Source organism: Electrona antarctica (genome assembly GCF_951216825.1).
Source record: "Electrona antarctica genome assembly, chromosome: 11".
NCBI classification, from domain to species: domain Eukaryota; kingdom Metazoa; phylum Chordata; class Actinopteri; order Myctophiformes; family Myctophidae; genus Electrona; species Electrona antarctica.
In genome coordinates this window covers 13,157,536-13,173,125 of record NC_136792.1, presented here as the reverse complement: position 1 = coordinate 13,173,125, position 15,590 = coordinate 13,157,536, and the positions used below count along the sequence as shown (strand labels likewise).

The 15,590-nt window shown below is 43.7% G+C and overlaps 1 protein-coding gene across 1 annotated transcript in view; it reads left to right on the top strand.

Moving 5' to 3' along the window:
• Nucleotides 1–15,590, top strand: part of LOC306931991 (uncharacterized protein) — a 202,584-nt gene that overhangs the window by 96,859 nt on the left and 90,135 nt on the right. The window contains exons 56-66 of the mRNA XM_079513696.1: nucleotides 1,376–1,531; nucleotides 2,240–2,374; nucleotides 3,318–3,533; nucleotides 5,618–5,796; nucleotides 6,625–6,727; nucleotides 7,882–8,040; nucleotides 9,102–9,264; nucleotides 11,368–11,471; nucleotides 12,130–12,309; nucleotides 13,608–13,835; nucleotides 15,340–15,519. Coding sequence (XP_079369822.1) covers nucleotides 1,376–1,531; nucleotides 2,240–2,374; nucleotides 3,318–3,533; nucleotides 5,618–5,796; nucleotides 6,625–6,727; nucleotides 7,882–8,040; nucleotides 9,102–9,264; nucleotides 11,368–11,471; nucleotides 12,130–12,309; nucleotides 13,608–13,835; nucleotides 15,340–15,519 — 1,803 coding nt within the window. The remainder of the gene's footprint in view (nucleotides 1–1,375; nucleotides 1,532–2,239; nucleotides 2,375–3,317; nucleotides 3,534–5,617; nucleotides 5,797–6,624; nucleotides 6,728–7,881; nucleotides 8,041–9,101; nucleotides 9,265–11,367; nucleotides 11,472–12,129; nucleotides 12,310–13,607; nucleotides 13,836–15,339; nucleotides 15,520–15,590) is intronic.

The window sequence follows — 15,590 nt, the reverse complement described above, 5'->3', positions numbered from 1 at the left end:
TCCATCTTACAGGTTCAAATAGCATTTTATTATTCATTAAAATAAGTACCAGATTGCAGCTTCAAACTTAACTTTTACTCTCCTTCATTTGTTTTGAATTATGTCTCTACTCATCACACTCCCCCCCCCCCCCCCCCCTCCCCTCTCTCTCTCTCTCTCTCTCTCTGTGCGTCTGTCTCATAAAATAACATTTTATTCATTAATCAAGCTCCAGATTGCAGCTTTAATTATTTACGGATGCGCTGATATAATTCATGCACTCATTTATGCAAGTCATTTTGAGGTATTTATTTAACAAACTCAAGGACACTGGTGCAGCAGAGTGTTTCCAGTGAGCCAACATGCACAATAGCAGCACCCTGAGGGCACGGGCACATATATGCTTTTTTAACGCGACAATGTGCCTGCGCCCAGACACATTTGACCAGAATGGAACAGAGCCTTCATTAGTATCATAGGTAACCACTAACCGGAAGTATGGAAGGTGCCAAAGTTCTTTCCAAAATGGCTGCATAGAGCCCATTGTCTCTGTGTGTGGTAGAGTTGAAAAAGGTGCACTCGTTTGTCGGTGCAAGGCGGAGAAAGCGGGTCTTTGTGATTTGTTTAGTTAATGTGTGGGGAAAAACATTGCTATGGGACTCCTCGGGGTCCCCCCCAGCTCCCGGGGCGTACCAGGAGCCGTTGTGTATCCCTAGGATGAGCGGAGTGCAAGATCACTTGTCTTCGGATACTGGCGGAGGCACGCCGAATGAAGACTACTTGAGCCATGAGAGGCCCCGCTACTAAAGAGAGCGAGTCGTCTTGCCTAACTTTGCGATGTCACCTTCTTTCGACTCGGTGCTGTACAAGTCACGTACCGATATTGTCAGAATCGTAAATGATCTTTCCCCTAGTTTCAGTCCCCTAGTCAACACCTCAACACGCTCATTCTAGCAACACTATGTTTAGCAGCTCCCGCTTAGAGACCATTTTCCGCTCCGGCGCCGCTCACCGAAATAAGCAGCTGATCCGTGCAAGCTCGCTGATTTATTTTTTTATTTCATTGTCGTGTCTGTGTTAAATGGTGGGAGGGGGGTTGTGTTGTGTCAGGCTTGTCACATCACTCAGAATGAGGTCCCTTGGCTTACATCACACTCTAGTGTTGATTACACAGATCAGCACAGACTATAATCACAATCAATTGATCACAATATATGACAGGGGGGAGCGCCTGTTTTGTACCGTACAGTAGGTGAACTCGAAGAAAACACCCTCCTTTTTGGGTTGACTGGTTTTCCAATCATACTGAAACATTATATTATAGGCCTACTGAAAATAGCAGATCAGGTCCATGTTTCTCAGGGTTCTGTTCTACTGTTCTGTCTGCATGTTTTAGGTCCATGTTCCCCAGGGTTCTACTGTTCTCGGGGTTCGGATAGTCCTGAGCCACGTTCCAACTCCTCTCTGATCAGCTGTCTATGTGGAAGCACAGAACCAGACCCATGTCTCTGGAAACACAACCTGTCCTGCTCTGACAGCCCCGCCACATCAGGTAGGATAATAGTTTTTTTCCCCTCGCCGTTTATTATGGAAAACGAAAAAGAGGCCTCTTTGGAAAGTACAGTAAGTTCAAAACAAAAACTACGACGATGATCAATTCAAACTTCAGTCAGGACAACTCATGAATGGATGGAATATATATTTATTGAATATATAATTTGCAATACATTTATTATGGTTTGGCAATGAATTGGATCTGCTTTTTAGGTACTCTGATCAAGCGCATCAATCCCAACCATAGGGACTCCGAATCCCCCGTACCTAAACAAAACAGCATATCTAAAACAACCGGTGGAAACAAACGACAGGTGGTAGCTGGGGTGGAGGAGGGTTTAAGCAGACAGCAGCGCAGCAGAATCATTGTGTGATTCTTCCAGTTTAATTAGCCGGAATGAAGATGGAATGAGTCTTGATTGGATGAGTGAATCATGTGAATGAGAACGTGATGCTGAGCCGGCCCAATGAACGGCCGCTGAGTTTCCTGACTGAACTTGCTTTGCGCATGTCTGTGACAGACGCGACTCTCATTTGTTTTAGCATACCTCCACAACTATCTAATAATGACATCTGCCTCTTGTACAGCACTTTGCAACTTTGTCTTAAAAATGTGCCATATAAGTCAAAGTTTACATATTTACATTTCATTTATTGCTTATTTCCCTAGTTACTTACTTACTTACTTATTTACTTACTGTTACAGGGTTCGATGCAGGCTGGATGGAAATGGTACCTGGTCCATGGTCAGAGTTGTGCCAGAACGTTACAACCACAGCACCCTGTCTCATGGGGACACACCATGTATGTGCCACTTTCAGAGGAGACGTCTGTCCCAGGGGTATGTACTGCAGTACATTAAACTCCCATGTACGTGTACACTGCAGTACAGTAAACTAACAGTGAAAGCACACTTTCCTCTCTCTGTGGAGTTTGCATGTTCTCCCCGTGTCCCCTAGAGTAGGTACCCTCAGAAAAAACCTGCAGTAATCCTGGTCTCTAAACTGCCTGATGGAGGGGAAAGGAACTGGTTGGAATAACGTGTTCCTTCCACGCGCTATGTCCTACCGGGGAGGGTACAGGCTTTAGTGTAGACATAATATTGGTCCAACTGTCATTAGACCGACAACCTACCTCAAACCCTAACGTAACCCTAACCGCAATCACGGGAGCAGCACATGTCCGACCGCATGTCCGACCGTTGTTTCCGCATGTCGGTCCGTTGGTGTGTCTAATCTGCGTGTGAATCCCACCGGGGAAACCCCCCCCCCCCCCTTAAGGTGATAAGAAAAATGGCCTGCTCACTTAGTCGTCATGCATTGAAGGAAGCATGAGCTCATTTCGGGGGTCTCCCCAGGTTGGCAGAGGGAGAGTAGCACCCAGGATTACATCTTAGCCAATTTTCACCGGGTGAACAATGGGTTACAAAATTGTGGGATCAAAATTGAAAGTAAAAAAAAAAGAGTGTCTGTCTGTCTGTCTGTCTGTCTGTCTGTCTGTCTGTCTGTCTGTCTGTCTGTCTGTCTGTCTGTCTGTCTGTCTGTCTGTCTGTCTGTCTGTCTGTCTACTTCATCATACAGTGTCACACAAAAGTAGCAAAATAACAGATCTAGTTTTGGACATACAAATAATGAAAACGTTATTGTCCATTCAATTTAACATCAAATGGAAATTTGCAATATGCGGTTTCTACCTGACAGTAACTATATATATATACACATATATATACACACACCTGTATGTTATAGAACAGGTTGTAACATGTTTCAGATGTTCTCTTATAGGTTTCTACTGTCCATTGGGGTCAGCGGTTCCTCAGCCGTGTGACGCCGGTTCCCACTGTAACCGAACGGGTCTGCAAGCCCCTGCTGGTCCCTGCCATGAAGGGTACCTCTGTCCCCGAGGCTCTGCGGACCCCCATGCCTCGCTGTGCCCTACGGGACACTACTGTCCCCGGGGCAGCCCTGTGCCCCTGCCCTGTCCCCCTGGAACAATGAAAAGTAATGACGATGACCTTATCCTTAACCGCATTACACGAGCACTCCATCCACTTTCAACCTTTCAACATTTGGTCATCGCTACTGCTCATTTTGTCTCACTCACTGTGACTCGCTGTTCAGAAACCTGCCTAGACTACTGACATCATCTGTAGGTTAGGTTTTGGTCATTTCAAACAAGATTTCTTATAAGAAAAGTTTAAAAGAAACAATGGCTTCTATTTGGGCATGTTAACTCTCCAGGAGTCCAGGTCAGGAAGATAAAAGCTGTGGTTGACTCGTTTCTATTAGCTTGGAATCTTGATTCTCCACAGATGATATCATTGATACCCAGGTTTCGGAACTGTCCATAGCCAACCAGGGAGAGACAGAGTGAGCAGACAGATGTGGTGCCATCTACCCATCTTATTATAATGAGCGTTAGTGAGGACCAATTCTATGACGATATGGTTGAAATTGGGTGAAGTGCTCCTTTTAAGAGCTATATATGAATTTGGGTATGATGAATAGCAAAAATAGCAGATTTACAAGCTCACAACGTGTTGCGGTGTGCCGTCTTGTTAGCTTGTAGATCTCTATTTTCCTTTTTTTCTTTTTTTCTTTTAATTTAAAATAAAAACATTTGAATTGGTGTTTGAAGAAAAACATGGTGATACATTTTGACAAAAATTTAAGCCAAAGAAATTTAACAAAAACCTCAGTAATAGTCAGCGGCAAACAGAAAGGTCTTTAGCTTCAAATTAGAAGCTCTGAGTTATAGCAGACCTGCAGTTTCCATTCAAAAACACCAGTTTAACCAGGTTCCTTTCATTATTGCCAACACACAGGTCTTGTGACAAGGGATTCCAGGTCAACTCTTGCTTTTCTACCCAGCGCGATTAATTAATAAAATACACACGTTGCGTAATCGTAAAGTATGCTAATTATACCTTAGATGCACGGCACTTGACCCTTTATGTATCATGTATCATTATTATTATTGGATTTTGATGTGAACTTGGCTACTCAGAGATGCAGAGAGGAGTGTTAAAACTTCATAACCTTACCCTCTCGCTCTCGGCCACTCTGACAAATTTCAATTGCAAAGTGGTGTAGTCACATAATTGGATTCGTGTTCGGTGATGAGCGACTGAAATTCTATTAAAATGTACTGTAGGCTACCTCTTTTGAATGATTATGAATGTGGGATGCGGAGGGAATATCTTGCATCAAAGCAGCATCATTATGCATTTAGAAACCATTTTCCGTGATATCAGCCGCCATGATTTAGCCACTGAGGATGAATGCTAATCACCCAGGAACAAATCAATATGGATCTATCAACATGTTAATTAACATTAACGACTCACTTTGCAAGCCCTCATACCTGATTTATACTTGGGTGCACGGCTAGCTCAATCGCCAAAGGAAAAACGCATGTTTCTGCTAATTGCCGATATGTTGCACCTCAACGTTGTAGGTGAAACCTGCTTAGTGTGCCCACTCACTTGGCTCGTGGATCGCTCTGGGGAACCTCACAGGGCTCAAGCCTGCTGCTGATGACGTCTGTTCAGTTGCATACGGATAGGCACAGAATATATTAATTCCACAGTTATGTACAGTACATACTTCAAAAGGATTGTGTGAATCAGCCTTTGACGTCAGACATCTATGACTACAGTATGACGTACACCTGTATGACTGCATTTGCGCAAGGTTTCAGCACAATTTGAGCCCCATATTGACCTCATTATAACAAAGTTAAATTATATCTTATGCACAAGAACCGGCACAAAGACATGGCCGGGGAAAGTGCACAGGCGACGAACGGGGCCCGCTGGTGATCGCTACTCCAGCCCCAGATGGCGGCTTTCGCCTCGGGGGTCAGGGGGCATTCTGACTGATGCTACACCTCAAAGGGACCCGACCCGGCCACGGCCTCCCATGCCAGAAAAACAGGCGTTCTTTTCCCCCGTTTTTTCAGGCGTTCTGTTTTTCTCACTTTTACTGGTTTCTCACTTGTACTGTAACATACAGTATACTATATATCTTGTGTCCAAGAAGTTTTGTATGAATCTCTTACATAAATCTTGCATAAACCCCCTGAGGTTTCGCCGGTGGCTCTGGAGTGGAGGCGTGCGAGGAGTGTCCTCCAGGTTATTACTGCCAGCAGAGCGGCCTGGCCAGGCCGAGCGGTCGTTGTGCTGAGGGATACCACTGCCCCCAGGGACAGACGTCCGCTCGACCCCAACAGCATGTCTGTTCAGCTGGACATTACTGCGAGAAGGTCAGTTGTGCGTCCCCTCCGGCAGGGGGCTTAACGTCAAACAGTGTTTACTGAGCGCTGCGTGTCATGTCACTGTGAGAGTTGATATCCTCGGGCGCTGTCTGTTTGTATTCTATCACATTCTGAAGTTCTTTGCTGTTCATTCCCCTGTTTGCCAGAGTTCACAGATGTACAGCAGTCCTTTTGAGGTGCCGACCGACTAACACTCTAAGAACAACAAAGTAGCCGGCCGCACACTTGTGGCTTAAATCCAGAAATATGTTGAGGACAAGAGAAAACAAATCACACTGAAGAAAGCAGCTTTTCTGTTCAAAACATAGGCTTGTATTTTCTTTCTCTTGTCACTACTTTGTTCTTTTTACATTGCCCTGTCTTCAGGTTCTCCCCCCGGCTGTCAAAGTGTCACATCTTGACCCCAAAGTGCTCCCTGGGCACTGTATTTATGGCATGCACCCACTACTGATCCTAATACTTAAATGCAGTGGACATATTCTATGGCTGTAACTATACTGCAAAAAATATCTCATCAACAACTAACAAGTAGGCTGACTGTCCTTGTGTCTGTGACGTGTCTCGGTGGATATAATACAGTTAAGTGAAAATAGCAGATCTACAAGCTCACAATATGTCACAATGCAACGACTTGACCTTGTATTTTCACTATATATCTTATTCTCCACATTGTGAAGTTGTTGTTTTTTAACTGTTGGAAAAATTATTCAGCATTTTTTAAAGTTTTTTCAAATACAAAAAAAAAAAAGTGAAACATTTTGGAATGCCAGCAAGGTTTAAAGCATTGTAATTCGTTATTATGTTGTATTGTTTTAGGGCAGTGCCAGGCAGACAGCGTGTGTTCCAGGTGGCTACCAGCCCAGTGACGGTCAGGACAGCTGTGAACCATGCCCTGCTGGGTTCTACTGTCAGCACCCAGGTGATGAGCTCCCTCTGATCACTGGTGGGAAAAGTACTCACATTGTTTTGCTTAAGTAAAAGTATCAATACTGCAATATAGGCCTACTCTACTTGAGTAAAAGTAGGCCTACAAAGGTATTGGCATTCAAAGGTACTTAAAGTACCAAAAGTAAAAGTACTCATTATACAGAATGTCCTGTTTCAAGTTTTCAAATATTTAGAAATGTCAAATGGTCGAACGGAAGTGCTTAATTTATGGTTTGTAATAGTAATAATAATAATCTAATAATAATAATAATCTAAATTTCAAAGTAACTAGTAACTAATGTTTTCAAATTATTGTAGTGGACTAAAATCTGTGTCTCAGGGAAGGGCTGTGGGCAGTTCAGAATCTCGTCCACCAGTGACATCATCGATGGAGAATCCAAGCTAATAGAAACAGCAGGCTTTCTATTCCTGAAAAGTTGCAATGCGATAATGGAAGCCTTCGTTCTCACGATAATAAAAATTGAAATGAAAAAAGATCTGCCTAACGATGATGTAACTGGTGGACCGGTTTCTGAACTGCCCATAGCCCTCCTATGAGACACAGACTGAGTAGAATTTTCTTTTTTGATATTTTATCATGAACATTAGTGAGGACCAATTATATGAAGATAGGTTGAAAAGTGGTGAAGTGGTCCTTTAATTAGGCTACCGTATTTGAGTAAATGTACTTTATTTCCACCACTGGCTCTGACCATCCACCGAGTCATCCATGAAACGGTTTGATGGGAAACATATATATATTTATAGAGAACGAGGGGAGGGGGTGGGTGTCAGATAATTCTACTATCAAGGTGTGTTCACTTGTATTTTAGGATTCTTAGGAATTAGTTTAGGTTAGTTTTGACTAGGGAGTTGATAACCTTATGACTGTTGGTAGGTCATTACACATTTTGGTGGGACAAGTTATATTTGACAATTGGTAGTTTTATAAATGTCGCAGTCTGACCTCTTATCTACGGTACATATTTTAACTTTTTTTACAGTACATATTTTAACGTTTTCCCCTTTGAATTTATGCCCTATATAGTTTTGGACATATACAATGTCACTTGTAGTGCCCCTCAAAAATAACTTCTGTAGCTGAAACCACCTTTGGTTATCCTATACTGTATGTGAAAACATTAGGAATGGAGGTTCCGCTTCCATGTGAGAGAGGATCCTACTGCCCCAGTGGATCGGCGGGTCAGCATCCGTGTCCAGCAGGGACCTACTCCAACCATTCAGGATTAGTTGCGGAGCACCAGTGCTCCCCTTGTGGTCCTGGGATGTACTGCAGAGGACCAGGTATTATTACACTGCCAGTGGGTGTCCATTTGTAACTGTTTTGGTGCCGAGTATTAATGATTTCATATTTTAATTCAATCGCCAGTGCCAGTTTTTCCAGAATGTTTAACTTTTTTTGGAGAGCCACTGCAGGCGCATCACATTGTGCCTTTTTCTTGATCAGATAGGGCAGCGCCATTCTTTTTATGGTGCGTGTCCAGTAGTGTGTGTGAGGACCATTCACATGGTGTTGTTGAGCGCCCTCTAGTGGTTAACACTGGAAAAACAAAATCTCAGATTCTCGGCCCTGGCAAACAAAGCCCATTCGTGTTTTCTCGTTTTTGGCTACAGGATAGTTAACCACTTTTAAGTTTTAACCTGGTGTCCATATAGGGCATACTGTAGCAGTGGTGGCCATTTTCTGGTTCCATCCATCCAGACCCTAATCTGAGTTCCCAGAAGTTTTATTTTTCGCCACTAGGGGGGCGAAAAAATACTTTCTCCCACAGAGATTACCAAAATAAAGCTTGTTTATTTTTTGTTTTGTTTTATTTAATCAAAAGCATTTTTTTTTTATTTGAGTTTATTTGTGAGTACAATATTCCCAAATAGAAACTTTAATCAAATCAATGTTTTTCAAATTAATTTGAAGATCAAAACTTTGGTAATCGGTGCTCTAGGACTCTCCCATAAATATGGTATTGGCTGACCTGGACTCTTATACATTTGTGGTTATTACATTACAAATGTCCCCACCTACCTACCTCGTATACATTTTAGTTCTGGGTGTTGGGTCACGTATACTCCACAAATCTGTCGACTGGTGTTTGAATGATCATGTATTATGTGTCTGAATCTGCGGTTCTCAAAGTGGGGCTCAGGGACTAGCTAAATTATTGATACTGCAGTTGGGAATCAAATGGACCCTTACATGTCTGTAACTCTGAAACTGACCAAATACGGGTCCATTTGGTGCCTAATAATGCATACCAAACTGGTATGCATTATTAGGCATATTAGGCTGGAGGTCCTAGAAAAGATCAAGTTTGGGAAATGGTCTGAATGCTATTGTCAACCTCCAGGGAGGACCTCCCCCAGTGGGCCGTGCTCTGCAGGGTTTGTCTGCCTGGGAGGGGCCTCTGAACCATCGCCGTTGGACAACCTCAGCGGATCTCCCTGCCCTTCTGGCTTCTTCTGCCCTGAGGAGACCTCCACACCTCGGCCCTGTCCAAAAGGAACCTTCAGGTGAAGTGTGTGTGTGTGTGTGTGTGTGTGTGTGTGTGTGTGTGTGTGTGTGTGTGTGTGTGTGTGTGTGTGTGTGTGTGTGTGTGTGTGTGTGTGTGTGTGTGTGTGTGTGTGTGTGTGTGTGTGTGTGTGTGTGTGTGTGTGTGTGTGTGTGTGTGTGTCACCCCAGGCAAGCCCCCCAGGTAATCTTGACATGACATCAGCCCCCATATATGGTGCCCAGGTCATCGTGACATCACGTCTCTAAGACACGCCATGAACCCTAGCCATGGCCATACATCGTTCTCCATATACCTACCTGTATGTACGTACGTGTGTGTGCTTCAAAGTTCTCAGCTGCCACGACTGATTTCAGTCATTTGGATTTGCAGCAACTGATCATAATGTAATTACTGCTCATAGTGTAATAATAATGTAAGTCCATACGTCAAAGAAACCAGTAAGACGATCAACATATGAATTCTGTACTGGCCACATATGGAGCATGTCTTGAGTGTACAGGGTTTGATGAGGTCAGATCAACATATGGAATGTCAGAACAGGTCAGCTTCATATATGGAGATCTAAGGGTGACAGCGGGGGCAGTGTCTTGAGTGTACAGGGTTTGATGAGGGCCCAGTTAGGGCCAGGCCTTAATTTTCGGGCCTGTTGAGAACGTAAATATTGATGACATCAGGGATCTTCATCACTGAAGTCACGTGATCTGGGCACCATGGGCTTTCCCATGTTTGGGGATTTTGAGTGATACAAACACAAACACTGACAAATGCACGATTCCATAGTTAACTGCGACCTTTGGTCGCAATAACAAGTTAAAACTCATTATGTAATACTGGTAATCGGCTCATAATGTAATACAAAAAATCTCACGTCAATGTCAATCAACCTCACAACACGTTGCGTTGCGATGTGTTGTGACTTGTGAGCTTGTAGATCGGCTATTTCCGGTTATTAGTTATTTAATTTTAAGAGTATTTGAAATGGTCAAATTAGCAATAGAATGCATGTTTTGAAGCAATCTCCCATAAAACAGAAATATCACAAAAGCAAAGGGTGATTTATTCAACTGGTTGACTGTATACAGCAGCAACGTAAGATTTAGAATGATAATACCTAAACAACATCATCACATTTTCATGTGGGCGACTGTGGCTCAAGAGGTAGAGCAGGTCGTCCAATGATCCATGGGTCGGCGGTTCGAATCCCGGCTCCTCCTGGCTACATGTCGAAGTGTCCTTGGGCAAGACACTGAACCCCAAATTGCTCCCGATGTGCTGGTTGGTACCTTGCATGGCTTCCGCCGCAATCGGTGTATGAATGTGTGTGTGAATGGGTGAATGTAATGCACAATCTATGTAAAGCGCCTTGGATAAAGGCGCTATATAAATGCACCATTTACCATTTATTTACCATTTACCATGTCATATTACATTTTGCTTTATGGCAATGAGCACAAAACAATTGGCCTGCACGAGAAAGATAATAAAAGAGCAATAAAACCGATGGCTACAGTTAGTTGATTGTTCTGGCATTGGTCGTGCCTCGTGGGAGGATTGTTTTCTATCTGTTAGTAGTAATGATTTATTCATGCATACGTAGCTTTAAGCGGAGCCACACACATCTCATTTTGTCACAGTAAAGTGACTGTTGGACTTTGACAAATTGGCACGTTAACGGCAACAAGGAACAGTATGTGATATAAACATCACGTTGATATATGTTATCAAATGATTGCACATTTCCCTCTGGTCGTATATATTTGTAATAGGAACATGTCACGGTATTATGTGTACAACATGTATTAACATCTCTTTGAAACTAGCAGATCTACAAGCTCACGACGCGCGAATGAGTACACGATAATCAGTACTTTCTACTTTTGGTACTTTTAAGTGCATTTTGATGCCAAATCGCCAATACTTTTGTATATTATATACTCAAGTAAATTTTGAATTCCGGACCTTTACTAACAGAGTATTTCTTATATTGCAGTATTGATACTTTTACTTAAATACAAAAAAGCGAGTACTTTTTCCGCCACTACGTAATCGTATATATATTTGTAGTAGGAGCGTGTTTGAATGGGTTGTTATCTGGTGACAGTGAGAGCAGTGGACTGGTGGAGGCTTATCAGTGTCGCAGCTGCAGTCCGGGCTTCTACTGCTCGGCACCGGGCCTCTCAGCGGTGTCTGGACCCTGTCTGCCAGGTGAGAGATAACACTGTTGTTGTTCTGCTCAGACTCTTTGATACATTCATTATGCCACGTTCACATTTTGCCCTGCACTAGTCCAGTGGTTCTCAACCCTTTTCAGGCCGCAACACCCCCCCCCCCCCCCCCCCCCTACCTTTGAACTGGGGATAAAATAACAATAATAATAATCTTGAACTGGGGGACCTGGCAACTAAAGATGCTATCTAAATTATGACACTTTAGCCATTGCATAAGCTTGCAAGGTCATCAAGGTTACGGCAAGGTCACGTCTGAAGAGGTGATTCTTCAGACTACGGCGGAATATTGGGAGTGAGTTGCAGTTCTAAATAGTTTCGTGGAAGTTTCGTGGAAATATCCCTCAGTTTAAAATGTTGCCCTATTCACCCCCCATTATAACTAATAGGGGCTAATATTGGGACGGCCATATTGGATTTCCAGCAAAAAATTGACCGGGTTGTCCATATAGGTTGTGATCCTACGGGGTCATAGATATTATTTCTGGTGGACAACCTTTGAGGTCATGGCAAATGCAGGTCAACCCCCTTTGCCCCCTGGGTAAAATGGGGAATTTGTTCCACAGTCCTGAAGGTGATGTACTGTAGGCAGAAATGTTTTACGCTTCTTCTTTATGGTTTTGATATCACCCATTCAGGTTTCTACTGTCTGGAGGGATCTCAGAGTTCCACCCCCGCGTGGGGTGGTTCTGGAGGTGTGTGCCCGGCGGGGCACTACTGTGAGAGGGGTACCAGTGTGCCTGCACCCTGCCCTGCTGGCACATACCAAAACCACACTGGAGGAAAGACCCAAGACAGCTGCACGCCATGTCCTCACGGTATAAACTACAAGCAATGCATAAAAAATGACACGGGATTCTTTATCTGACAGTTTGATTGATTTCTTCATTTAAAAAGGATGCTTCCACTCACGTGGGAGTGGAACTGCATTGTGTTTGGTGGTCTCAAGAGCCTGGGTGTTAAATAAACTGAGATATGTCACTGTCTCATATTAAAAACCCTTTTGTAACATGTTATCTTACATACTCAATGTACTATTGAATCATTTAGCAGACACTATCCAGAGCAACTTCCAACGCGGAGTTAGAGACATGAACGCTATAGTCAAGAAACAACAGTGTAAATAAGTAAGCGCATGCAAAGAAAACAAGCTGCAAAGTAATTGGGGAAACATCTTGAGTAAACAACATCTGTCAAAATGTCATTCTTAGTATTTTGTGATCAAGCAAACTAGCCGGGCTCTGCAGCAACAGCCTGATTAACAACTTCAACACCTCAGCATTCGGCAATCGGCATCCATATTTTCGTTGAATAGCAGATCGACAAGCTCTCAAAGTGTTGCACGTGTGAGCTTGTCGATTGCCTGTTGTCAGCGAAAGCTTTCCCCACCGTAGCGGAACACTGACACACTAGCGTACAACCCCAAGGAGGGACTCCGCTCAACCATATGGGGTTTACGTTGTTAACAAGGTCTTTATTCTCTGGTGTCATACACACGTCATACGGTCAGGAGGTGTCATGCAGTACATTCATACATAGTCATGCTGCTTTGCCAATGCAATGCCTTACAAACGCATAGATACTCATACTACATCGTTACACGGACATTAATTGATACAGGAGAGAGCAGATGGGGGGGGGGGGTATAATGATTTATTCAGTGGCAGATGCACAACAGGTTTGTCCGAGCTCAGTCTAATTAATTTGACTCAGGCCAGGTGTGACTTAAATGAGCCATGAAATTAATTTAAATGAACAGATGAGGTGGGCGGGGAGGACCATTTCTAAATTTCACCCACATTACACGTTGTATAAGCAATAATAACCCTGGTAACGCCGGGCAATTTTATAACGCAACCCCCCCTTTCCGCTTGTTATCTAATATGACATAAAACGTCATACACATGATTTACATAATCATGTACATGTCGTTTTAATTATTCAATTCAATATTTCTGGTATGCGGTCAGGCTTAGGCTTGGCTCAGGGAAGAGGACGCCCCTGCCATGTACAGTATAGTCCACCATGGCACCGTTGGAGGTGCGACATTAAAGCAAGACCATCCTTCTGTATGAAATAATACACTACTCTTGTTTGTGCCTTTTCCCCCATGCAGGCTGGTTCCAGTATTTATCAGGCCAAAGGGAGTGCAATGCCTGCCCCCCTGGCTTCCACTGCCAGACCCCTCCCAGTACCACCAGCAACGACAGCTGGAGCTCCACCGGGGCCTCCAGTCCTCTGCCCTGCCCGCCCGGTTACATCTGCCCGGGGGAGAGCCCCGAGAGGCCGCCGGCACCCTGTCCCCTAGGGACATACAGCTCCACACAAGGCCTCACTACAACAGGTCAACACTGGAACATACGTTGCTGTCGGGGCATAAATAATTCTAACGTGTTTTCTTCGTAAATTAACGTCATACTTTCGTAAGTCGTACAGCGTCACTTCCATTTTCTTCCCAACAAAAAGAAAGGGAAGAAGAAGGCGGGGTTTGGGAGGGGGGGGGGGGGATTGCAATTAAGGTAGAAAAGAGATCAAGACAATAAAAATAAAAAAAATAGAAAAATTTCATATTTACACAATAGCTGAGATTGCCTTGACTCAAGGAACATTTTTGATTGCAGAACAAACTTGTAAAAGTGTAAAATAAAGCAATAAGCCACAAGAGGGCTCAGGTTACCGTGGATTTTACAATGGCTGAGAGGTGTAGGTAGGTCTTCTACCCTCTCAGCCATTGTAAAATCCACAGTAAGCCCGGGACCTCGCGTGGCTTATTGCTTTTCTAAAACGGTTACAAACATATAGCAATATTAACCTAATAAAACTATTAAATTCACAAAAGTAGCTACGCTTTGCGCCCACCAGAGCGAGCCACACACTTCCTTGTTTTGCTCGGCAAGTAGGCTATGTGACGGGAGAATAGCACTTGATGTCCCTACGGGGCTTCCTGGAGCCACACATTCACAGTCATATGAGTGTGTGCACGGCCAGCGTGTGTAAGGCAATCAAGTGCTCCCCTTCCCCAGTTCAGATGGGAATGATATAAAGTGATTGAAGGTGTGGATTATTGGTGAGATTTACACCTGTCACGTGACGGTAACCAGCCAATCAGAAGATTCAAGTATTGGGACTAACCGTTTTAGAACAAATATTTCTACACTGTGGCATTTACTTTTACTTTCACTTTACCACTTAAATCCAAGCATCCGTATTCCGGGAAAACCTTCACAGAAAATAGCCGTTCGACACGCTGTGAGCTTGTCGATTGGCTATTTTCAGCGAATATATTTAATGTCGAGGGAAAACAGAAAAACACTAGCATGAGGGATCTCGGCTGAACCATAATGGGGTTTAAGTCTAGGGTTATAGCCTGAGTGACTAAGCACTTCTTCCACCACGGTACAGTAGTCTATATATCTCTGCTGTCCGGAGGAAACCTCATAACTCCAAAATGTTCATTTTTCAGGAAATGAAAAATATACGTTTTTAAGGAAATAAATAAAACCTTATATTTTTTAAAAGATGCAATAGTGCCTCATCAAAGTTGGTGTTGTGACTTTAGATATTGTCAATTACTTGCATGAGAAGCAGAGAGGTGGTGGAGTTGTTTTAGCAGACAGTTTGAGGGTCCAATGGAGTTAAGAGGTTTTGTCCAATGCGTTTTTTACTACTTTCCATTGGTTCAATATTTTCGAAACAACACACAGACGTAAAGGGTGTTCAATAGCACTGATTTATGGAATAAAATCAAAAACCTCAAAAATTTGAGTTATGTCCTCCGGACAGCAACGTAATATGTCAGCCCATGACAATGTCAATGTGGGCCATTCATTGTGTGAGTGTGTTTTCAGGCGAGTGTGTGGCGTGTCCAGCCGGTCAGTTCTGTGGTTCTGAAGGTCTGATGGGACCCTCTGGACCCTGTGCTGCTGGCTTCCTCTGTCTGACGGGAGCCACCGTACCCAACCCCAAAGACAACACCACGGGCTCCCCCTGTCCCCCGGGGGTCTTCTGCCAAGACGGGCTCATATCAGGTACATGACGATGTATGCTGGGCAATTTTACGCTTGGGTGGCGCGGCGGTAAAGTCCCTGCCCACCCCCAC